The sequence below is a fragment of the Podarcis vaucheri genome (assembly GCF_965113315.1).
Source record: "Podarcis vaucheri genome assembly, chromosome: 1".
Classification (NCBI taxonomy): Eukaryota; Metazoa; Chordata; class Lepidosauria; order Squamata; family Lacertidae; genus Podarcis; species Podarcis vaucheri.
The window spans coordinates 4,050,423-4,076,807 of NC_138759.1; the positions used below are offsets into that span (position 1 = coordinate 4,050,423).

General features: G+C 47.1%; 1 protein-coding gene across 1 annotated transcript in view; it reads right to left on the minus strand.

Annotated features, from left to right (window-relative positions):
- NIN (ninein) overlaps positions 1–26,385 on the minus strand; it is a 147,880-nt gene that overhangs the window by 58,483 nt on the left and 63,012 nt on the right. The window contains exons 6-10 of the mRNA XM_082229404.1: positions 7,639–7,678; positions 4,418–4,605; positions 3,614–3,760; positions 2,961–3,128; positions 1,445–1,581 (exon numbers count right to left, since the gene is read on the minus strand). Coding sequence (XP_082085530.1) covers positions 1,445–1,581; positions 2,961–3,128; positions 3,614–3,760; positions 4,418–4,605; positions 7,639–7,678 — 680 coding nt within the window. The remainder of the gene's footprint in view (positions 1–1,444; positions 1,582–2,960; positions 3,129–3,613; positions 3,761–4,417; positions 4,606–7,638; positions 7,679–26,385) is intronic.

The window sequence follows — 26,385 nt, forward strand, 5'->3', positions numbered from 1 at the left end:
AGTGGCAAAGAGTTCAAAGACTGGCAAATCTTAAAAAAGGTAGTATGACCACCGACAACTGGGAAACACTGGCCTGCGAGCGCTCCAGTTGGAGAACAGCCTTGACCAAACTGTCCTGGGCTTTGAAGGCACTCGAACTCAGGATGCAAGGGAGAAACGTGCTAAGAGGAAGGCACACTTGGCAAATCCACACCGTGATCAACTCCCGCCCAGAAACCAATGTCCCCACTGTGGAAGGACGTGTGGATCCAGAATTGGCCTCCACAGTCACTTACGGACTCATTGTTAAAACTGTGTTTATGGAAGACAATCTTACTCGGCTATGGGTGATCGCCAAAGAAAAAGTGGCGAAGAGGCTGAGTTGTGGATCAGGAAACTCTGGGTTCAAGCCTCATCTCTTTCACAAACTCACAAGGGTCACAGACGCATAACAACAACAACAACAACAACTTTATTATTTGTACCCCACCCATCTGACTGGGTTGCCGCTGCCACAATTCAATGACAACACCTGGCTTCCCCCCCAAGGAACCTGGGGACTGTTCCTTCTGGGAACTGCAGCTTCTATAAACTTTTAAAGACTTTTGCTCAAGTTGCCTTTGAGCTCTGGCAGTCTAGAGCAAAGGCCCTTGCTTTTTAAGAGTCTCCCTCTGGTCGCTTACGCACTGGGCTGTGAAAATCTTGGAATAAGCAGAGATGACAAGACTGACGGCACTGATAAGAGATGCAAATTTGGAATCTTTTAAAAAAGACTGGAAGCCCTTTCTAGTCTACATAAAAAGTTATTTCCCATCTGCAAAGACCATAGTGGGGTTTGAAGTGTAAGAAAATTGCAGAATATATTAAGAAACATGTTAGAGAGGATGAAATTAGAAAAGGCGGGACCGAATTTGTATGTAATTTGAGTTATAAATTTCGACGTTGGGCGAGTGGGAACTCATTAGTTTTGCTGAATTGGAATATAGTTGTTGAGTAACAAATGTAACTTTCTATATGGAAAAAAGAATAACATCATCATCATCATTATTATTATTATTATTAAAAAAGTCATGCCATTTGCATATGGGATCTCACTTCCACAGCAGAAATTCCCCTGCTTGTCCTCTCCCCATATTCCCCCACCCCAATTCTGCTCTGGAGACTTGTGGGAAGCCCCAGACAGATTTGGGAGACACAGACAGGAGAAGAGGAAGGATAGCTTCCATTGCACAAGGGGAAAAGCTTTGAATGAACGGGACAACTTTGCTGGATAGCTTGGTTGGTAGAGTGTGAGACTTTTAATCGCAGGGTTGGGGGTTTGAGCCCCACATGGGGCAAAAAGATTCCCACATTGACCAGAAGGTCCCTTCCAACTCTACAATTCTTTGATTCTATGATTTTATCTGAAAATTTGGGTGGGCCCAGAAACATAAAAGGACACATTCTTCAAAAATTACAAACTTACATTAAATGCCGGATCTCTGTTTTGAAGCTGGCCAGTACAGCTTGGTATATCCCATTTTTCGTTATGAGAAGTTCATTTTCCAGGGCAAGAGTCAACTCCGTTAGGTTAATTCTTCCATCCAGGTTGAAGTCCAAGGCCTGCCAGAAAGCAAGAGGAAAGAATTTCCCATCAATTAAGAAGCTGCGTCTTCTTTTGGTTGATTACTGTATTTTCCACTCTATAAGACGCACTAGACCATAAGACGCACCTAGTTTTTGGAAGAGGAAAACAAGGAAAAAGATATTCTGAATCCCATAAGCCGGGACAGCCAGGGGGATTGCTGCGCAACGATCCCACTAGCTGTCCTGGCTTATGGGATAACCGCGTGCAGCCTCTCTTGGGCTGGGGAGGCTGTGCGCGGCTAAACAAGAAGCCAGGACAGCCAGCAAAATTGCAGCGCAGCGATCCCACTGGTTGTCCTCGCTTCTTGCTTGGCTGCGCGCAGCCTCTCCCGGGCAAGGGGAGCCTTCATCCCCTGCCCAGGAGAGGCTGCGCAAGGGTAAGGCTCCCCCAAGAGCCACGCTCCCTTTAAAGAGCGCATGGAGTGTGTGTGTGGCTCTTCGGGGCTTTTCCCCGAGGTGGGAGAAGGGCAGCCCCCAAGAGCATAGAATCATAGAATCATAGAATCATAGAGTTGGAAGAGACCACAAGGGCCATCGAGTCCAATCCCCTGCCAAGCAGGAAACACCATCAGAGCACTCCTGACATATGGTTGTCAAGCCTCTGCTTAAATACCTCCAAAGTAGGAGACTCCACCACACTCCTTGGCAGCAAATTCCACTGTCAAACAGCTCTTACTGTCAGGAAGTTCTTCCTAATGTTTAGGTGGAATCTTCTTTCTTGTAGTTTGGATCCATTGCTCTGTGTCCGCTTCTCTGGAGGAGCAGAAAACAACCTTTCTCCCTCCTCTATGTGACATCCTTTTCTATATTTGAACATGGCTATCATATCACCCCTTAACCTCCTCTTCTCCAGGCTAAACATGCCCAGCTCCCTTAGCCGTTCCTCATAAGGCATCGTTTCCAGGCCTTTGACCATTTTGGTTGCCCTCCTCTGGACACGTTCCAGTTTGTCAGTGTCCTTCTTGAACTGTGGTGCCCAGAACTGGACACAGTAGTCCAGGTGAGGTCTGACCAGAGCAGAATACAGTGGCACTATTACTTCCCTTGATCTAGATGCTATACTCCTATTGATGCAGCCCATCACACTCCACACGGCTCTTTAAAGGGAGCGCTGAGCACAGCCTCCCCCCTGCATTTGCTCCATAAGACGCACACACATTTCCCCTTACTTTTTAGGAGGGGGAAAGTATGTCTTATACAGCGAAAAATACGGTAGTTTTCAGATTTCCACTCAGTTATCTTGGGTGTTATATAGTGATCTAAAATAAAATGCGGAAGCACCAAGGCAGCCGCGCCACATTGAATTCACCGTTTTGGACGTGCCGCGGTGGCCGAGAGGCAGTCGAAGCGCTTACCTTCAGGATCTCATGGCTGTTCTCGATTCCTTCTTCATGCCAGGCGTCAAGGATCTGCTCTACCTCTGCATAGCCCATTCCGTCATCCAGGTTGGAGAAAACGCGGAAGCCGATGGTGCTTGTCATAGCCGAAGGCGTGGTGGTCCGCCTTCCGCATTCATCGAAGGACTGAGAATGGGAGAGACAAAGAACCACAGGAATGGAGAGCTGGAAGGAATCTCTAGAGTTATCTAGTCCAGCCCCTGCAATAATCGGTTGTGCTGAAATTCCAGCCCCCCTCTGGTCGCTTACGCACTGGGCTGTGAAAATCTTGGAATAAGCAGAGATGGCAAAACTGACGGCACTGATAAGAGATACAAATTTGGAATCTTTTAAAGAAGACTCGAAGCCCTTTCTAGTCTACATAAAAACTTATTTCCCAACTGCAAAGACCACAGTGGGGTTTGAAGAGTAAAATCCTGTCTTGCTTGGGGAACACTACACTTCTCACGTAATTTATACGTTAACTTTGCCAGCTCCGCATAACTCATCAGTTTTTCTTGCCGTTGTTCTTTCATTGGGATTTCCTCGTTCTTCCATCCTTGTGAAATCCAACTGATTTCAGACAATTGAGATGGGGGTGGGGAGGGGGGAGTACAAGTGAGGTTTCTCACCTGCATGGAGAGATGGCGCTTGAGTTGCCTGTAGGGGGTCGAAGCCGAAGGGGGGAGAGGCTTCCCGATTTTGAAGAAGCCGTAGAAAAAGTCTTCGATGCTCATCGTGCCGTCGTGCTCGAGGTTGCGGAAGACGTCCTCTGCCACCTGAGAAGGATCAAAATACACCCTCAGAGAGAGCAGAAAAAGGGGAGAACCACTGCTGGCCCCGACTTAGTGGACCGCTCTGTCCCAAGAGACCAGGGCCCTGCGGGACTTGACATCTTTCCGCAGGGCCTGCAAGACAGAGCTGTTCCGCCTGGCCTTTGGTTTGGACTCAGTCTGACCCTTAGGTTTCCCTCCCCTTATGGTCTTGATTTAGCTACATATGCATGCTCAGGGACGCGGGTGGCGCTGTGACACAGAGCCTAGGACTTGCTGATCAGAAGGTCGGCGGTTCGAATACCCACGACGGGGTGAGCTCCTGTTGCTCGGTCCCGTTGCGGCACAACCCCAGAGTTGGTCATGACTGGACCTGGTGGTCAGGGGTCCCTTTACCTTTATAAATAGGCTGCATTTTAAATTGCATTTTAAATTGGTTCCCCCCTCTCTTTTTCTTCCTATTATGTTTTTACTGTGATTTTATTGGTGTTAGCTGCCCTGAGCCCGGCTCTGGCCAGGGAGGTTGGGGTATAAATATATTATATTATTATTATTATTATTATTATTATTATTATTATTATTATTATTATTATTATTATAATATCTGCAGCCATGGCAGCCAACCTGAATTGAGAAGAAGGGGAAAGTGTTCAGAATGGGTACCTGCATGTCGACATTCTGCAAGCCGTACTGTTTGCAAATGGAGACCAGCTTCTTTCTGCTGAGATGCCCGTCTCTGGAGATGCCTAAACTTTCGCAGACCTCGTGCAGCTTTTCCTCTATCCAGTCTTGGGTGGGGGAGATGTTTGGAGAGGCATTCAGGTCGTCAGGATTCCAGAATCTCAACTGACCTTAAAGGGGGAAAAAGAAGAATAAGCTTGGCTTGAAAAAGAAACAAGGTTAAGAAGAAAATAATAGTAATAATAATAATAATAATAATAATAATAATAATAATAATAATAATAAATTTTATTTATACCCCGCCCTCCCCAGCCAAGACTGGGCTCAGGGCAGCTAACACCTGATATAAAAACAATTGATTAAAATGCAACTTAAAAACAAGATTAAAATACAACATTAAAATGCAGCCTCCTTTCAGTAGAAACTCAAAACTTTTGGGGGGATGAAAACGTCAAATCTTCACCAAGGCCAACTATCCAGACTGGTCCTACGTGAGCCAGAAAAAAGCCATCGAAGTCCCCAAATAGGAGTTCCATGACAGAAGAGGAAAGGAAAAAGGAAAGAGGGGAAGGGGATCAAATTGGCTCCAAGCCAAAGGCCAGGCGGAACAACTCTGTCTTACAGGCCCTGCGGAAAGAAATCAGATCCCGCAGGGCCCTGGTCTCATGAGAGAGAGCGTTCCACCAGGCTGGAGCCAGTGTTGAGAAGGCTCTGGTTGAGGCTAATCTGACTTCTTTGGGGCCCCGGACCTCTAGGGTGTTGCTATTTATGGACCTTAAGGTCCTCCATGGGGCATACCGGGAGAGGCGGTCCCGTAGGTACGAGGGTCCTAGGCCGTGAAGGGCTTCAAAGGTCAAAACCAGCACCTTGAACCTGACCCTGTACTCCACCAGGAGCCAGTGCAGCTGGTAAAGCACTGGGTGAATATGCTCCCATGGCAGAGACCCCGTGAGGAGCCTCGCTGCAGCATTCTGCGAGTTTCTGGGACAGCTTCAAGGGCAGCCCCGTATAGAGCGAATTACAGTAGTCAAGCCTGGAGGTGACCGTCGCATGGATCACTGTGGCCAGGGCAGGGCGGGAAAGGTAAGGGACCAAAATTAGAGCACTAGTCGGTCAAAGCAGAAGGCAAATCCACGAGGGAGATTCGTAACTCACTGGATTATTGTAACTCGCTCTATGTGGGGCTGCTCTTGAGACTGACCGAGAAACTCCAGCGGGTGCAGAATGCTGTGGCGAGACTCCTTACAGGGTCCTTGCCGCGGGATCACATTCACCCAGTGCTATACCAGCTGCACTGGCTCCCGGTGGAGTATAGGATCAGGTTTAAGGTGCGCGGGTGGTGCTGTGGGTTAAACCACAGAGCCTAGGTCGGCGGTTTGAATCCCCGTGATGGGGTGATCTCCCGTTGCTCAGTCCCTGCTCCTGCCAACCTAGCAGTACGAAAGCACACCAGTGCAAGTAGATAAATAGGTACCGCTCCGGCGGGAAGGTAAACGGCGTTTCCGTGCGCTGCTCTGGTTCGCCAGAAGCGGCTAAGTCATGCTCGCCACATGACCCAGAAGCTATACGCCGGCTCCCTCGGCCAATAAAGCGAGATGAGCGCCGCAACCCCAGAGTCGGTCACAACTGGACCAAATGGTCAGTGGCCCCTTTACCTTTAAAGCCCTATACGGCCTAGGACCCACGTACTGGTTTGTCCCACGGAGGACCTTACGGTCCTCAAATAAAAACATCTTGGAGGTCCCAGGCCACAGGGAGGTTAGGCTGGCCTCAACCAGAGCCAGGGCTTTTTCGGCTGTGGCCCCGATCTGGTGGAACGCTCTGTCACAAGAGTCTAGGGCCCTGTGGGACTTCACATCTTTCCGCAGGGCCTGCAAGACAGAGCTGTTCTCCCAGGCCTTTGGCCAGGGCACAGCCTGACCCCCTCCTTTGGTAATCGTCATAGCACTCTAGCCCAATGGTTGCCATTAATTTGATTTTGAATTTATTTTAGAATGAATTTATTTTAGAATGCTGTGTTACTTTTATTGTTGTTAGCCGCTCTGAGCCTGGCTTCGGCTGGGGAGGGCGGGATGTAAATAAAATTTTATTATTATTTATTGTTATTATAACTGCTTGATCTACTGAAATCAATGTTGCCAGATGAAGAAAAGCATGTTTTGTCGGGAGCCTAAATGAAAGCATTGTTGGTGTCCGTAGAACATCTTTGGGGAGGGCATCCCAGAATGCCTTCTGCCATCACCCTGAGACTATAATGAAGTGCAGACTGAAGCTCTGTCGTGTCCTCTCCCAAAAACATCTTTTATTTTCCTTCTCTCTTTTCGGAGAGTTCTGGAGAACGTGAAAGCTCACTCACAGCCTGTACGGTTTTATAGTTCTAGTGTGGATTTCACCCCTCCTCAAAGAGATTAACATCACTGCCTTGATATGAAAGAAAAGAAAATATCTGTTTGTCTAGCAACAATGGAATTGATTCTAATATATTTCTCTCTACCCTCCCTTGCTCAGAGAGAGGAACCTGGGGCCGAACCGTTCACTGGAGCCTGATTCTAAGCTTTGCACTCCGGCATCCCTTGCGAGATTGCAAAAGAAATTCTGGAGACCATGTGGCGAAGCCGCTCAAGGCAGCTAATGTCTTGGGACAGATCAGACGTCTCCGTAAAAATCTATATAGCAAGCGTTAGTATGTGGAAGCAACCCAAGAGCATGGTGGGAAATAAAGCATGATGCAGGGGGTGATAGTGTGTGTGTGTGTGTGTGTGTGTGTGTGTGAGAGAGAGAGAGAGAGAGAGAGAGAGAGAGAGAGAGAGAGAGAGAGGCAGGCAAAAACAAGGCACATGAATGAATAAATACAATTTGAAGGCAGGGAGACTTCGGGGTTGGCGAGAGTTTCCTATCCCTGTGGGAATGCTGGAACCCAATTTAAATGGCAAACCCAGCAGAAACGTTGGCATTCTGACCCGCAAACCCCACATTGTGAAATGGCCAGAGTGTGCTAGCTGCTTGTTTTGCAGCTCTGATTTGAAAGCGCAAGAACACACACAAAAAGCATTCATTTCTCACTCTATAGCTGCCCTCGCTAGAGTCCATTATACTTAAAACATTTATTTGTATTTATTAACTTCGGAGGAGGGAAACGCCTTCTCCCTAACTCCATGAATTAAGGCAAGATCCGCAGAGGGGCTGGCGCCTTCCTCTCTTACCTTCGGCTTCATACTCTTCGCTGTCTTGGGATCTCCAGTGCTGAGAGAGAAACAGAGAGAGAGAGAGAGAAACAGAAATCAGCTTCCTCTTTCAAATGCAGGTGTGGACAGTCTGAAGGACAGGGAAACCCCATTGTTAGCCCACAACAACAAAACCAATCAAGAATCCGAGATTTGGGAGAAGAAACAATGGAGGAGGACTGGAAAAAAATTTAAGGATTATTTACAAAAATTTTATAAGTTATATGAATGTTAAGATTTCACATGACTTGGAAAATTTAGCTCCAGCAACAAGATCTGATGGTATGGGAAATTAAGTTATATTAATGAGAGAATCAATGTTTAAAATAATATTACATATGTCTTCAGAGTAAATTGACAATAAGTATTTTAAACTTAAAATATAATTAGTTGAAAGAACAAAAGAATGCACGAAACAAGGCTATAATTTGCTGATATTTTTATTGCAAAGAACGCACTGTGAGGGAGACGTGGGGAAGTCCGGTTGGATATGAAAAAATGTTTTGAAAAGATGAATTTCTTCTTTTTTTCTTTTCTGTTATTTCTTTATATATCTGACTTTGTATTCTTATTTGGAAAAAATGTAATAAAAAATATTTATTAAAAAAAAAAGTCTGATTTTGGCCCCTTAGGGACTAGTAGATTTATTGCAGAAGATGTTTTAGAAGCCAGACAGGCAGTGCCGGATTTACGTAGAAGCTAAACAAGCTATAGCTTAGGGCCCCATTCTCTTGGGGGTCCCCAAAAAATTAAAAGGAAAAAATAACTGGATGTACATTCCAAAATATAAAAAACAAATAAAATAAAACCTACATACAGCAACAGTGTTTTGTGTTGTGTAGGCTCCTATGATGTAAGTCATGGGCCCCGCCTGCTAGCCTGCTCCCTAAAACACCACTGGTTTGCTCATTTCTATCTACAGTGGTATCTTGGTTCTCAAAATTAATCCGTTCAGGAAGTGTGTTCCAAAACCAAAGCGTTCCAAAACCAAGGTGCGCTTTCCCATAGAAAGTACAGTGGTACCTCAGGAAGCAAACGGGATCTGTTCCGGAGCCCCGTTCGCATCCTGAACAGAACGTAAGACGCGACAGTGCATCTGCACTCCGCTACTTCCGGGTCACCACGGAGCGCAACACGAAAATACTTATCCTGAAACGTATTTATCCTGAGGTATGACAGTCATACCTCAGGTTACAGAAGCTTCAGGCTGTGTGTTTTCAGGTTGTGCACCGCGCCGAACCCGGAGGTACCGGAACAGGTTACTTCTGGGTTTCAGTGCTTTGCACATGCGCAGAAGTGCTAAAACGCGCATGCACAGAAGTGCCGAATTGTGACCCGCGTGTGTGCAGATGCGGCGCTGCAGGTTGTGAACGCTGCGGGTTGCAAACGTGCCTCCCGCACGGATCACGTTCGCAACCGGAGCGTCCAACTGTAATGCAAATGAATTACCATATAGCATATATTCAACAGAAAAACCAGTGACAATTTGTTGTTGACAAAGGACAGCTGGACATATAAAGGGCCCCATTACCTTCAGGAGCTTAGGGCCGCATCAAACCTAAATCCGGCCCTGCAGACAGGTATTATGTGCTCAGCTGACTGCCTCCATGTATTTGACAGCTCCAGACCACAAAAAAAATCCACCCCAATGCTGGGAGCGACTACCCTTTTTTGTGGTCCTGGCAGGGGAAGGCTTATTCCTCTTCCTTCTTCTTCTTTGGTGATCCCTTGTAGCCGAGTAAGATTGTCTTCCATAAACACGGTTTTAACAATGAGTCCGTAAGTGACTGTGGAGGCCAATTCTGGATCCACATGTCCTTCCACAGTGGGGAAATTGGTTCCCAGGTGGGAGTTGATCACGGTGTGGATTTGCCAAGCGTGCCTTCCTCTTAGCACGTTTCTCCCTTGCATCCTGAGTTCGAGTGTCTTCAAAGGCCATAACACCTTTGGTCAAGGCTGCTCTCCAACTGGAGCACTCGTAGGCCAGTGTTTCCCAGTTGTCGGTGTTTATACCACATTTTTTAAAGATTTGCCTTGAGACAGTCTTTAAACCTCTTTTGTTGACCACCAGCCTTACGCTTTCCATTTTTAAGTTTGGAATAGAGTTGTTGCTCTGGAAGACGATCATCAGGCATCCAAACCACATGACCAGGCCAATGAAGTCCACCCTCCAACCCCTATTCTCCAGTGTCAATTGCCCCCCTCCACTCTTGAGGCCATTTATAGCAATGAAGAAGGAGTTCCTGAGGGACCCCCAGTTCCTTGTTACACAAATGCAGCAGAATGACCAGCTTCCCGTCTCTGCCATTCCGTATGACGGAAGGGAACAAATGCACCGGTCTACCTTGCAGGGGGAGTTGAAACATTTACTGAAATCACAGAGTTCCAAGTGCTTGAAACATGCCTCCCTCCCTGCACGATCACACGCTGTTTGCAGCAACTTGGAGCCTCTTCTCAGCTGCGACGGCAGGGGGTTGGACTAGATGACCCTTGGGGTCCCTTTGTAGCTCTATGATTCTTCTAGAAAATGGGCAGAGGTAGAGGCCTCAAAACCTCCCTGCACAGCTGCATGGATTTACCCAGCGATGAGCAGCGCCCAGGGCAGGGGGACGAGGAGGAACCCCTTGCCTATATGCAATGCGCTCTACGTGGGGCTCCCTTTGAAGGTGACTCGGAAACTACAACTAATCCAGAATGCGGCAGCCAGACTGGGGACTGGGAGCGGCTGCTGAGACCACATAACATCGGTCTTGAAAGACCTACACAGGCTCCCAGTACGTTTCCGAGCACAATTCAAAGTGTTGGTGCTGACCTTGAAAGTCCTAAACGGCCTTGGTCCAGTATACCTGAAGGACCGTCTCCACCCCCATCGTTCTGCCCGGACACTGAGGTCCAGCGCCAAGGGCCTTCTGGCAGTTTCCTAGCTGCGAGAAGCGAAGTTACAGGGAACCAGGCACAGGGCCTTCTCGGTAGTGGCGCCCTCCCTGTGGAACGCCCTCCCACCAGATGTCAAAGAGAACAACAACTACCAGACTTTTAGAAGACATCTGAAGGCAGCTCTGTTTAGGGAAGCTTTTAAAGTCTGATGTATTACAGTATTTTAATATATATTTTTGGAAGCCGCCCAGAGTGGCTGGGGAAGCCCAGCCAGATGGATATAAATAAATTATTATATTTATTTATTTATTTATTTATTTTTATTATTATTATTATTATTATTATTATTATTATTATTATTATTATTATTATTATATCTAGGAAGCCAGAATCGGTGTCATTCCAAGGACACACCAGCTTGTGTCTCTCTCCTCCGGCTAAACATCTGTCTTTCCACGCAGAACACTTTTAGCTACTGCAGGAATCAGGCAGCGGCGGCTCCTCCCCTCTCTCCAAGCGCCAGGCGACGATAATGGCTGGTTTATTTTTAAAACGGGCATCAAAGCAGTTCATACGCGTTTTTGAAATGATACAACATCCCCTTTCCTCCACTGGGAGATCCACCCCCTCAGCCGCTCACGGAACAATTCACTCCTTATTTATACAAAGCTGCAAAAAAAAAACCCACAACCACCACACACACACAACCCAGGCTCAAGCTTCCAAAAGGGCAGAATTGGCTGTTAACGTTCCGCCGTTTAAAAGATGCTCATTTTTTTAAAAAAATTGCATTCATGTGACTGATGCATTTGAAAGCAGAGCCACCGAGCGCTCGGCAAAAGCTCTGGCGTCACGAAAATAATAATGCTTCTCATTCAGATTACGGCTAAAAATGCCATTAATCTACTGGAGTAGCCATGGAAACTGGATTAGGTCTCTCTACTTTTCAGAACTCCTGTTGCATGCTTGGGCTCTGTAATCTGAAAGATTGGGAAGTGGGGGGGGGTGAGGGAGACCCCAAACTCAAGCAGGAAAGTACGCTGAGATCCATCCCCATCATTCAGCCCAGACATGGAGGTCCAGCTCCAAGGGCCTTCTAGCGCTTCCCTCCCTGCGAGAAGTGAAGTTACAGGGAACCAGGCAGAGGGCCTTCTCGGTGGTGGCACCTGCCCTGTGGAATGTCCTCCCGTCAGATGTCAAGGAAATAAACAACTATCTGACTTTTAAAACACATCTGAAGGTAGCCTTGTTTAAGCAAGTTTTTAATGTTTAATGCTGTATTGTGTTTTTATTATTTTGTTGGAAGCCGCCCAGAGTGGCTGAGGAAACCCAGACAGATGGGTGGGGTATAAATACTAAATTTATTTCCAGGTAGGTAGCCGTATTGGCCTGCTGTATTCAAAATAAAATTTAAAAAAATTCCTTCCAATAGCACCTTAGAGACCAACTAAGTTTATTACAGGTATTAGCTTTCGTATCTGAAGAAGCAAGCATGCACACAAAAGCTCATACCAATAACAAACTTAGTTGGTCTCTAAGGTGCTACTGGAAGGAATTTTTTTATTTGATAAAATTATTAGGGAAGTTTTTAATGTTTGATGCATTACTGTATTTTAATATTGTGTTGGAAGCCGCCCAGAGTGGCTGGCGAAGCCCAGCCAGATGGGCAGGGTATAAATAATAACATTATTATTATTATTATTATTATTATTATTATCTAAGAGCAGTATTGTCTGTGCTGATTGGCAGCAGCTCTCCAGAATTTCAGACAGCACATTCCCAGTCCAACCACCAGGGATGCTTGGAACACGCAAAACTCCATCACTGTTTATAGCACAGCCCACAAACTCCCCAATGGGAACCCGTCAGGCATAATTTCCTCCCAAAATGCTGGCTCTCCAGGCACCAACTCCCACCTGCATCAAGGGAGGGTGTGTACATGACTGAGGTCTACTCCTGATTTCAGCTCAGGGACAATCCCAGAGGGCAGGTCACAGGGAACAGGCTTTCACAATGATTTCCCAGTGACTTTGTGGTTTGCCTCGAGGGGCTGATTTTGGAAACGCTTAAACATGCACCAAGATTACAGATTGTCAAGCAGTATTTTTTAAACCATGTTTTTCCAGAACTTTTTAATTACCGTAGTTTTCGCTCCATAACATGCACCCGACCATAACAGGCACATAGTTTTTAGAGGAGGAAAACAAGAAAAAAATATTCTAAACGAAACAGTGGATGTATGATTTTTGTGGTTCATGCTGTGGCCATAGACATGTGATCTGACGGTGAGTTTGGGGTAGCCCAATGCAAAAATCCTGAGGATCCATGTGGATCCACGCTTTGTAACCATGTTTTTGCACCACTGCGGCCCCAAGCAACAGTGGGTGCGTGATTTTTTTGGTGCAAGCTGTAGCCATGGACATGCTATGTGATCTGATGGTGAATTTGGGGTGATTCAGTGCAAAAATCCTGAGGATCCATGTGGATCCGTGCTTTCTAACCAGGCTCTCTGTCCCTCTCTCCTCCCCACTCAGCGGCTCTTCTCCCGCTTTGCTGTTTCAAAGCAAGCCACGGAGGAGGGAAGGAAGGGGAACCATGGATCCTCTGCTCACGACTGCAGCAGATCCCCCCGCCATCCATAGGCATTCGCTCCATAACACGCACAAACATTTCCCCTTACTTTCTAGGAGGAAAAAAGTGAGTGTCATGGAGCAAAAAATACGGTAATTTACTCCTGGCATGGAACCTGGGCCCTGACACAGAGCAAACATACCAGGTTCCACTGCTATCAAACCAGGGGGGGGCATTGCCAGGAGATAGCTCAGCCCCCCCCCATCTGTCCAGGAAGTAAAATGTAAACACGACATGTGATAGCCTGACGCCCGACACACTGAATGCACAGAGGGTTTTGCAAAAAAAGCCAAACGCGCTCTCTCCAAGGTCACAGATTTGAGCGCAGAAACTGGGGGCTGATTTGGCCAACCGAGTTCACAAAGAATCCTAATAATAATTTTTTTAAAGCAGCCTAAAGATTTGCTAAACATTGTGTCGATCAGCCTGCTCTACTTTAGAGGCAGCGGAATTAAGGAATTAGGGAGAACTGGTTTCTCGTTTCCCTCAAATGACCTGTGATGATAAAAAAAGAGAGGCTGGAATGCAGAAAGAAGGAATGCAGGCAACTCGTTCTAGCACCAGACAAAAAGGAAAGAGGGACATTTGCTTTGCATTTCACGAACAAGGTGAAACTGGGAGTAAAAATGATCACACACAGAGAGAAGCTTGCGTATGGCATTGTCCACTGTGGTTCAAAACAAACAAATCCTTTAATATGGGGCTGCCCAGCGTGGTATCTGGGACCCCATAACAACCTTGAGCGAACATGGATACATTTTTCTCCCTGGAAAAGGCTCGGATTAATTCTGTTGGCTCCATCTTTCACAAGATTGCTTGAAAAAGGGGGATGGACATGTATATAGGGACGTGGGTGGCGCTGTGGGTTAAATCACTTAGCCTAGGGCTTGCCAATCAGAAGGTCGGCGGTTCGAATCCCCGCGACGGGGTGAGCTCCCATTGCTCGGTCCCTGCTCCTGCCAACCTAGCAGTTCGAAAGCACGTCAAAGTGCAAGTACAGCCATACCTCAGGTTGAATACGCTTCGAGTTGAGTGCGTTTGAGTTGTGCTCCACGGCAACCCAGAAGTAACAGAGCAGGTTACTTCCGGGTTTCACCGCTTGCACATGCAAAAATGCTCAAAATGACATCGCGCATGCACAGAAGAGGCGAAAATCGATGTGTTTGTGCGCAGACGTGCCATCACTAGTTACGTTTGCTTCTAGATGTGAACGGGGCTCCGGAACGGATCCCGTTCGTATCTAGAGGTACCACTGTAGATAAATAGGTACCGCTCCAGAGGGAAGGTAAACGGCGTTTTCGTGCGCTGCTCTGGTTCGCCAGAAGCGGCTTAGTCATGCTGGCCACATGACCCAGAAGCTATACGCCGGCTCCCTCGGCCAGTAAAGCGAGATGAGCGCTGCAACCCCAGAGTCGGCCACGACTGGACCTAATGGTCAGGGGTCCCTTTACTGTTACCTTACATGTATATACTTTTTCTGGTGGGAGGAGAATTCACTGGGGAAGGAGCATGGGAGTAGCCAAGGGGCGCAACTGCTCCTCAAATCCTCAAGTATTGAAAAATGTTAAAAATACTCAATTAACTGAGGTTCTGCCGCCCTAGCAGAAGCCTGCTCCCCGTAATGTTGTCTGGGGGGGGGAGAATATCCCAATTTAAAAAATCCTGACTGTGCTCATCGGAGAAGCGAGGGAAGCAGCCAGATGTGGAATCGCACCCATAGCACTCACTCAAAAATCCAGAGGTTTCCATAAGCCCAAAAGGGACTGGCGGCCTCTGGATTAAACTATCCATTTCTCCAGCCTAGACAGAACACAGCAGCAGCATGTTTGCAAAGAGCTGCAGAATATGCGCACTGCCTGGGCGGCACTGGCTCCCAGTGGAGTACAGGGTCAGGTTTAAGGTGCTGGTTTTGACCTTTAAAGCCCTATGCAGCCTAGGACCCCCATACCTACGGGACCGCCTGAAATATATTCAGAGTCGCAAAGTGATTTCATGCTCTTTATTCAGCTCATAGTGGTGAGGAGGAATGAATGAAAGTCCCCTCAAAGTATCTGCTTTATATACATTATTTACACAATGGGCTGCACGTGATTGGCTAATTCCGGAATTCTACTGTAAGCCAATCAGGTTGTGGATTCACTTCTATCTGGAGCATGATTGGGTGGTTCCTGCCAACCAATCATACTGCTGCATTGTTCTGGGACCACTCAGACTGCTGCATTCTGAATCCTATTGTTCTAGGACCAATCAAACTGCTGCATTTTGGATCCTCTTCAACTCAGTACATAACACCGCCTCTCCTGGTATGTTCCACGGAGGACCTTAAGGTCCACAAATGACAACACTTTGGAGGTCCCAGGTCACAAGGCGGTTAGATTGGTCTCAACTAGGGCCAGGGCCTTTTCAGTACTGGCCCCCACTTGGTGGAACGCTCTGTCCCAAGAAACCAGGGCCCTGCGGGACTTGACATCTTTCCGCAGGGCCTGCAAGACAGAGCAGTTCTGCCTGGCCTTTGGTTTGGACTCAGTCTGACCCTTATGTTTTCCTCCCCTTATGGTCTTGATTTATTGGCTACTTTAAAATGAGGCTGCATTTTAAATTGCATTTTAACCTGTATTTTAAATTGGTTTTTTTCTCCTTCCTCTCTTTCCCCCCTATTATGTTTTTACTGAGATTTTATTGGTGTTAGCCGCGCTGAGCCCGGCTCTGGCCGGGGAGGGTGGGATATAAATAAAATTATTATTATTATTATTATTATTATTATTATTATTATTACACAGCTGGGCCCCTGAATAGAGACACCAGCTTCAAATTCTGCCTGCGATGGCAACTTGCATGCATAGGGAGATGGCAGGCAATGGTCGCACCGTCCCACATGGGAACAGTCGAAGGGTACGGGCTGGAAGTCACACAGGTGCGCACAATGCGCAAAAATACGTGGGTGTGTAGAAGGCGAGAGAGCAGATGATTCAGCTGGTTTTCTCCTACAGCAGTTGCTTCTAAGGCGCTGCTCTGAAATATATGTGTATATACGTGGCTGTGTATGGTTTATATGGATTTGCAATAGTAGCAATGCATAGCAAGGAACGTAGGAAGCTGCCGTACGCAGAGTCAGACCACAGAGTCCGTCTAGCTCAGGACTCTCCCGGTCCTTCTTGGAGATGATGGGAATGGAAGCAGGGACGCTTTGCATGGAAAATAGATGCTCTGCCTCTCAGCAAACCAATTAAAATGGTTTCACAAGCAACAGTTTCTGAAAGAGTGTGCATATAAATGTATGATCACAGTGTCTGTATATATACAGTGGTACCTCAGGATGCGAACGGGATCCGTTCCGAAGCCCTGTTCGCATTCTGAAGCGAACGCAACCCGTGTCTGCTGGTCGCGATTCACCGTGTCTGCGCATGCGTGAGTGGCGAAACCCAGAAGTAACACATTCCGTTACTTCCGGGTTGCCACAGAGCCCAACGTGAAAACGCTCAACCTGAAGCTACTTTAACCTGAGGTATAACTGTATATGTTTCACTTTTACTACAAATGCTACAGTATCTTTCCAAATAAACCCTGTGGGGTGTAGCCCAGTTTCTTAGAATTCCCTCCCCAGATCAGATTCTTTGTCCTCTGACCTTAGGAGGATGCAACTGTTAAAGGTTTAGGGAAAGGGAACACAGTGGAGACTAATCATCATCATCATCATCATACACCTTACAAACAGCCACAAAAGTTTTAAGGAGAATTGGAGGGGGGCAGGGGAAACCAGGGGAGAAACACACACACAAAAACCTGTGAGGCCTTTTTGCACAACGTTTCTCCGCCCCCTACCACAAAAAGGCGATTCTCAAAGAAAGCCGCAAAAACATTCCGAAAATCCGCACCAACTTGCAGGAAGATTCTGTGAGCACCTGCCAACTTCGGTTTAATTCTTTCTTTCTTTCTTTCTTTCTTTCTTTCTTTCTTTCTTTCTTTCTTTCTTTCTTATTTATTTAAATGACATTGTTTTAATGAAAATCCCAGTTCTCAAGCTTTTCCCATACAAGAACTACAAAATAAATGCCTCATTGGGCTGGAGCAGTAAAAGGCAATGGTTCACCAATCTGATCTGCAGTCAAAAGTGCAGAATACAGCTGCGTAGGCACTAATTTCAATTTCTCCCAGGAATGTCCAAATTAATCACTACCCTCAAATTTCTAATTTTTAAAATTCACAATATTTGCATAGATATATTATTACAGGCTTGGCTTTGAACAATTCTAACACAATATGCAACAGTCACATTCGGCAACAGTCACAAGAGGGGCAACTTACTATACTTTTAATGTACTACTGTAAGCACCTCTTCCTGTTCAAATGAAGTGTGTGTAATTTTACTCCGGTTTAATTCTGACGGCCAATTGTTGGGAGCAGAGCTGGCCATCAAAGCTCTCCCAATGGCAATCTAGTGGCTTCTGCAAGCATCCCCTCTAAGCCCGCTCAGATTAAGGGCCCCCATTGTATCCAGACACCAACCTCCTTGGCTGGCTTAGCTACACACACACACACACACACCCTCATTACCATAGCCCAGGCTCAAGACAAGAGCCCATTGTGAAGAGGAGGCAAATGAGGCGAGAGGTCAAGCCACCCTCAAAATGGCGCCCCAGAAGGCAAGCCGTCGGCCGGGAGACAAAAGGAGGCGCTTCCAGGGTCTCCGTTGTCACTCCAGGTATCCTGGCCCAGATGGCCGTTGTTCTGCAGCTGGATGAAGGTCACGCGCATTACTAGCTCAGCCGCCCTGGATTCCAGGAGCGCATTATTCCGATAGACGTCCAGCCCAGCCCTCGCTGCCTTGGAGAACAGATGGCCCCCAAGTTGCACAATGACCAGGCTCAAGACCCGTGGAAGCATCTGCATTCTCGCCCAGAGAAATCTCCTCGCCCTCCCAGCTCCCACCCAGCCATCTGCTGCCAGAAGACGGACCTTTTCTTCTCTCCAGGAATATATATTGTCAATTAAAAGCGGCCGGGGTGGGGCTGGGGAGCTCACCCCAAAAGCTTTGTCTCGCAGCACAAACACACATGTTTTTTGGTGGGGGAGGCCCTGCGATAAATCAAGAGCCCGGTTATGGGTTCGAGTGGCAGGCCTGAAGGCACGTGCGCTGGGCTGTTCCTCTTGCTGGACTGTGCAAATTTGCTTTGGTTTGTCTCTTTTTCCATGGCAGCGCTTAGATGCTGCTTGCTTGCAATAAAACCTCTAAGTGGCTTACAAAGAAACCCGCCGACGTTAAAATGACCGGTAAGAGAAAGCTGAAAGCAAGTATGTAAAAACATTGCAAAAAGCTGAAATCCGGAGTGAGCAAAAGTGAGCGGAAGACATGACAGAATTCTATAAGCGTGGAAGGCTTGCAACAAGAACAAGACGTTTCAAGCCAAAAAGGATATAGTTATGTCAGTAGGTAAGGAGCTCCAAAATGTGGGTGTTGCCCCACTAAAATATTGATTTTTTTACATGTGCAAAATTAGTATTACGTGGCAGCTGCAACAGGACCAGTGCCACACTTTGGGGATTTGGTATCCTGTTTTATGATATACAGTGGTACCTCGGGTTAAGTACTTAATTCGTTCCGGAGGTCCGTTCTTAACCTGAAACTGTTCTTAACCTGAAGCACCACTTTAGCTAACGGGGCCTCCCACTGCTGCCGCGCTGCCGGAGCCCGATTTCTGTTCTTATCCTGAAGCAAAGTTCTTAACCCGAGGTAATATTTTTGGGTTAGCGGAGTCAGTAACCTGAAGCGTCTGTAACCCGAGGTACCACTGTATATTGATTTATTGTCTTTCTTAGGTTTCATATATTCTATGTTGTACACCACTTTAGCTTTTAAAAATATATATGAATAAGTTTATAAATAGTATTTAACATTAATTAATAACAACAATACGGCGGTACCTTGGTTTACAAACTTAATCCATTCCAGAAGTCTGTTCTTAAACCAAAGCGTTCTTAAACCAAGACGTGCTTTCCCATAGCAGCGGGGGAATCGATTTACAAATGGAACACACTCAGCATGTTCTGCTTCCAAGGCAAAGTTCATAAACCAAAACACCTCCTTCCGGGTTTGCAGCATTCTTAATCTAAGCTGTTCTTAAATCAAGGTGGAGATAGGAAGTCACTACTTGAAACAATGTAACTATTTAATTTGTAAAAATTTGGATATTCAATAAAAAATTTACAGTTGTACCTTGGAAGTTGAACGGAATCCATTCCAGAAGTTTGTTTGACTTCCAAAATGTTTGGAAACCAAAGCGCGGCTTCTGATTGGCTGCAGGAAGCTCCTGCAGCCAATCGGAATCCCTGTCAGACGTTTGGCTTCAAAAAATAGTTCACAAACCAGAACAGCCACTTCCGGGTTTGCGGCGTTCGGGAGCCAAAATGTTTGAGAACTAAGCTGCTCGAAAACCAAGGGAAAAGAGAACATCACATGTGAATAAGCATACAAGTGTACAGCTCAACTAATGTGTACTTGGATTATACTCTCGAACGGAACATGTGAACACCCCTTAGTTGCCACTGCTGCCTAGCAAGTCACACTCTGGCTGCCCCACCCATCCCATAATGACAACTTAACATCCTCAAATAAAACCTTCCCTGTAAGAAGAGGTTGCTGGATCTGGCGACTGGCCATCTAGTCCAGCAACCCATTCTCACAATGGCCAATCAGATGCCTGTGGGAAAGCCTGGAAGCAGGATTCGAACACAACACACACTTCTCAGCAACTGATATGTTGAGGCACAATGCCTCCAGTAGAGGAGACAGAACACAACTAACCTTCCCATTCAGAGACAGCATCTTTCTCTATGCCAGAGGGATGGAAATGATCAGGAATTGTGCTAGAGCACCACTGCACATCAGGGACGCGGGTGGCGCTGTGGGTTAAACCACAGAGCCTAGGGCTTGCCGATCAGAAGGTCGGCGGTTCGAATGCCTGCGATGGGGTGAGCTCCCGTTGCTCGGTCCCTGCTCCTGCCAACCTAACAGTTCAAAAGCACGTCAAAGTGCAAGCAGATAAATAGGTACCGCTCTGGCGGGAAGGTAAACGGTGTTTCCGTGCGCTGCTCTGGTTCGCCAGAAGCGACTTTGTCATGCTGGCCACAAGACCTGGAAGCTGTCTGCAGACAAACGTCAGCTCCCTCAGCCAATAAAGCGAGATGAGCGCCGCAACCCCAGAGTCGGCCACGACTGGACCTAATGGCCAGGGGTCCCTTTACCTTTTTAGCACTGCACATGGATCCAGAGTCAATATCAGAAATAAGCAAACATATGCAAATATTTGCTTAACGAGCATTGCTTCCATGGACTGCAGAATGTTGTTTTCTTGGCAAGGAATCTCGATTTATTTTTCTAAGACGTGCATGCACAGAGCCCAGAAAATAATCCTGCATTTTGGGAGAAGGAAAAAGTGCACGGCCATTCAGAACAGCTGTTAATAATGTCAAGAGGGAACAGAAAAGAGCAGACTTCAAAATTGGAGGCTTGTCTGTTTTGCCCTGGCATGAGAGGATTAGGGGTCTGTTCTCTTTTTGCAATTAAAGCCAGCATTTTTAAAAAGGTAAAGGACCCCTGACAGTTAAGTCCAGTCGCGAACGACTCTGGGGTTGCGGCGCTCATCTCGCTTTTCTGGCCGAGGGAGCTGACGTTTGTCCGCAGACAGTTTTTCCAGGTCATGTGGCCAGCATGACTAAGCCGCTTCTGGCGAACCAGAGCAGTGCACGGAAACGCTGTTTACCTTCCTGTTGGAGCAGTACCTATTTATCTACTTGCACTGGTGTGCTTTCGAACTGCTAGGTTGGCAGGAGCTGGGACAGAGCAATGGAAGCTCATCCCGTCGTGGGGATTCGAACCGCCAACCTTCTGATCGGCAAGCCCTAGGCTCAGTGGTTTAGACCACAGCGCCACCCACGTCCCAGCATGGAGACCCCCCCCAAAACAGGGGAAATATTGGGACGTTCCCAATGTGAGTATACCCAATGGTTAAATCGTTCCTAGGGCACCCAACTACTGTAGTAAAATGCTGAGAAAGAAATTGAACAATACTACTATGGACGCGAGTGGCGCTGTGGGTTGCACCACAGAGCCTAGGGCTTGCTGATCAGAAGGTCAGCAGTTCGAATCCCCGCGACGGGGTGAGCTCCCGTTGCTCAGTCCCTGCTCCTGCCCAACCTAGCAGTTCGAAAGCACGTCGAATTGCAAGTAGATAAATAGGTACCACTCCGGCGGGAAGGTAAACGGTGTTTCCTTGCGCTGCTCTGGTTCGCCAGAAGCAGCTTAGTCATGCTGGCCACATGACCCGGAAGCTGTACGCCGGCTCCCTCGGCCAATAAAGCGAGATGAGCGCCGCAACCCCAGAGTTGGTCACGACTGGACCTAATGGTCAGGGGTCCCTTTACCCTTTACCTTACTATGGATGGGGCAAGTGGAGAGTTCCCAACTGAAAGGAAAACCCGCCTCCTTAATTAATCCATTCCCCAAGAGATTTTGGACTTGTCTACTTGGAAACATCCTATGAATGAAGTCATTTTTCATAGCTGGTGGATATCCAAAAGAGCATCGCATTCGCAAAGGACTCGCGAGGAGTCATTCACAGAAGTTGTCAACTGGCCAACATCAACGTTAGACCTCAAGCTTCAACGTCCAATTGCCTTCCCCAAACAGCATACAATTTGCAAGGAATACAACTCTACCTCTCTGCTGAGAAACTTCCCTTTCTGCTTTGGTCTTCTTGCAGAAGTAGGACCCGCAACTGACCAACGCCAAGGTCTTTTTTCTTCTCAGCTGTTCCCCACACAACTGCAGTGTTTGGGGCCCCCCAGAATGACGAATGAAACCCAGTTGTTGGCTGTACCTGCCCCATGGTCTGAGGGTCCCCCACACCTACTTTAGAGGAGCTCCGCAACTTGCACCCTTTCCAGGCAGCCTCCCCAGGCCAACTTACTCCAGCTAGGGTTAACCTTAACTCCCATAGTAAGGTCAGATCTGCTTTCATGGCAGAGCCGGCCCTATCATTAGACTAAGATTTCTGGTGTTACAAACAGACACTTATTTGTTTCTATTCCATGTTTACTTTCATGGACACAAGGAGATGTTCCTGTGGGATTTCCTGCCTCGGGGGCCAAATGAACCTGGCCAACCTTGGATCCTAATCCCCAGGATGGAGGAACGAGGGCTGCCATTCCTGATTCTGCCTCAGGCAGCAAAATATATTGAGCCAGCCCTGGTAGCGTGGCATTATGGGTTTGAAGAATCTATACGGGCAGGGCCGGTGATGTGGTTCCTTCTGCACACCAGTTGGGTAAGGGAAACATTTGTTTGGGAAATACCCACATGGCCATTGGCCTGTCCAGAATGCCCCTAAATATGGATGTTGCCTAGGGCTGCCATAAGTCCAGAATTTCCCAGACATATCTGAGATTCGTCTGTCGGAAATAGCGTCTGGGCAGAATTTTCAAAAATGTTTGGGGAAACCCAGCCATATGGCAACCCAGTGTTGATTTTTGGGTGAATTTCCTTAAAAAAATAGCTCAAAAACTTCAATCTTTTTGGAGATCTTGCAAAAAATCCGGATTTTCACTTTTTGAAACCCTAATGTTGCCTCACACCAAGTCAGATCATTGGTCCTTGTAGCTCACTACTGTCTACAAAAACTGGCAGAAGTTTCCCAAGATTTCATGCAGGTATCCCTCCCTGTCCTACCTGAAGATGCTAAGGATGGTCTACATCCTTCTACATGCAGAGCACCTGCTCCAACACCGAGATGCAGCCGTTTCCTATCTCTTCCCAAGGACCTGTCCACCCAAATTCTGGAGACAGCACCTGCCTGCATATTCCTAAATAGACTGATTATTAGAACCCCGTGGAATGCTCTCCCATCAGAAGACAAGGAGATAAATAACTATACAACTTTTAGAAGACATCGGAAGGCAGCACTGTATAGGAAAGTTTTAAATGTTCTGTGTTTTATTAAAATAAAAAAATTCCTTCCAGTAGCACCTTAAAGACCAACTAAGTTAGTTCTTGGTATGAGCTTTCGTGTGCATGCACACTTCTTCAGATACACACGAAAGCTCATACCAAGAACTAACTTAGTTGGTCTTTAAGGTGCTACTGGAAGGAATTTTTTTATTTTGACTATAGCAGACCAACACGGCTACCTATCTGTAACTGTGTTTTATTATGCTTTTATGTTTATTGGAAGCTGCCCGGAGTGGCTGGGGAAACCTATTCAGATGGGCGGGGTACAAATAAATAATAATAATAATAATAAATAATAATAATAATAATAAACAGTTCACAACAGACTCTCTCCTCCAAAGGGTGCTTATCTCTCCCAATCCTCCATCACTCACAGAAGAGGGATCAGCACATTTCCAGCTGCTTTGTCTAAAAACTGCCAAATGAAATTTGGGCAGGAAGAAACAGAGGGACCTTTCGACGACGTATTGATGAGATCTCATTAGGCACTTAATAAATCCTCGCTGGGCGAAAGGGGGAATCGCTTGGCACCAGCCTGCTGGGGTTGGGGGAGGGCCGCCAACCAATTCCCTTAATTGACTGGCCTTGTTAATTGACTAACCTTTTACACCCATTTTTACAACTAATAGAGAGGAATAAAATTCAGAGCGCAGGGCTCCCGGTTTGAGCATCCCTCTGGGAGGCGTCTCACCATTAATTCCAAGGTCAGCGCAGTCCACGGGGCCTGCCGGGGAGATGGATTAGTCTCTCCGTGTTGGGAAGAAAATCCATTGTCGAGGGCACAGCTGCAAGAACCAGCTTGTTCACCCAGTTTTACAAGGGCTTGTTCGGAGACCCCGCTGGTTGGTAGAGGCCGCTTACACAAGATCAGCTTCGGAGGGGAAGGAATATGCCAAACTGGAGGGGCGCAGAGTCAGTGGGCTGCGTCAGATGAAGTCCTAAATAACTCGCGCCATCGATGCCAGGATTCACACTTGCGCAGTAGAACTTCCTCCCCTTCTCCTCTCCCCATGTGACCCCGAAATCTGTTCTGTGGGTTCCCCAAATCTTCCAGATCAGATTTGAGGAGGGGGAGATTAGCACTGGGCAAGCACAAATCTTCATCGAAGCAGAAAGAGCGCAATGGATACCCCTCAGGGTTGGAAAGACTCAAAGACCACTTGGCCACAACTCATCTCTCATCTGAAGGCCCAAAGACTAGCCAAGATATGGGGGGTCTCACAACACAACTGTGTTCAGGACTGGATTTTGGTGAGTTGAGATAGATGATAGATAGATGATAGATAGATGAGAGTGTTAGAGGGGGATTTTCCTCTGGTGGCAAATGACAGAAGACTGTGACACCATGAGACCGGTGTAAAACCAAATTAAATAAGGACTTCATTTCAAAACAACAAACAGCAAAGCTTTTCTCCTTTTATAGTCATGGCCAGCTGTACCCAATCAGCCCAGACCTTACAGAAAACTGTTCTTAAAGGTACAAACATGTTTCTGTGCAGAATGTCTCCCAATAGATATAGATTGGGGGGGGGAGAGGGAGGGAGGGAGGGAGGGAGGGAGAGAAGCCACTACCTAAATCAGGCATGTCCAAAGTCCATTTCGGGGTCCTAATCCGGCCCGTCGGTTGGTTTAATCCAGCCCCTGTGGCAGTTTATTTCCTGGGGTAAAATCCTTAAAAAAGCTGAACAACTTTAATCCTTAAAAAAGGTCAACACATACGTTCACTTCATCAAATCTGGCCCTCTTTGAAAAACGTTTGGACACCCCTGACCTAAATCTAAACTATACCACTTAGAGATGATTGTAATTAAGTGGTATAGAAATTTAAGTCCATAAAAGAGAGGGAAAATGCCTTGGGCGCAGCAATGATGCTAACAGCCCTGTATTTTCAGATACACCAGTTTAAAAAGGGATTGCGTTGTTTCTTCAACGCCCTTTGTGTCGAGGCATTCACAGTCCAATGAAATTAGCCCAATGAAACGAAAGTCATAAAGAGGTGTCGACTCAAGGTCAGGCAATCCTCAAGGCTTGCTCCCACCTGCAAGCAAACCCCCTGGGGCCTGCAACATCAAGCAGCTACATGGATGTGCAAATGCGATTCCGCTCACATGTTCAGCAGCAAGGCACATGGCTTGTGGGACACCTGTCCTCTGCCCCACTTTCCAGCAAAGCTATCCAGGCCAGTGATCTCGCACCACATTTATTTCCAGCGATTGATCTCGTGCACGGCGCTTATCAGGCCATCCTGAGGGAGCTGGAAGAAATCTCCTCCTCCTCATCAAAATGACACCTTCTTATCAGGCACGAAGGCCAGTCCCATCCACAACTCATTTACCAGCTTTCACTGATTCAGAAGCTGGGACTCTCAGCCCCAGCCAACACGGTCTCAATGTGTCAATGTGCGCAGAACACCCTCCAGCCCCCAGGCGCAATCTCACCAATTTTCTTGTCCTGGCATCTCAGTAAACAAACACATGAGCTACTTTAGCCAAGAGAAAGCTCTTTTTGCCAACTCTACTAACATAGTGGGGGGAGATTTTGGGGGGGGCGGTTAGGGTTAGATCTGTGTAGGGGATGGCTGCAGCTCATACGTGGCATCCACAACAATTCCTCTGGTTTGCAAAGGTTCCCCCTGGCCCCAAAGATGGACACCTATGATGAAGAGATACCAACTGAATTCTCCAAAGACTGGGGAATGTATTTCTGCTTTCTCAGATCCTCAGGCCGTTTCTGCTCTTCCAACAGTAGCTCTGCTGCTCAGCTCAGAATGCGCATGGCAGGATGCCATGTTGCTGTGGCAAAGAGCCGAAGGGAAATGCTGACCTTATATCCCTTCCCAGCTCTTGCCACCAGGTGCGGTGAGTTGCCAAGCAGCCTCACCTGTGTGGCTTCACCTTGCCTCTTCTGGACAAACTTAGGAAGGCCCCAATCCTGCAAAGTCCTACTGGTCATGGGGCCTGGCTCCTGCATTGGATGGTGGCTAACAGATTGAGGTTGAATCCTGACAAGACAAAAGTACTGTTTTTGGGGGACAGGAGGCGAGCAGGTGTGGAGGATTCCCTGGTCCTGAATGGGGTAACTGTGCCCCTGAAGGACCAGGTGTGCAGCCTGGGAGTCATTTTGGACTCACAGCTGCCCATGGAGGCACAGGTCAAATCTGTATCCAGGGCAGCTGTTTACCAGCTCCATCTGGTACGCAGGATGGGACCCTATCT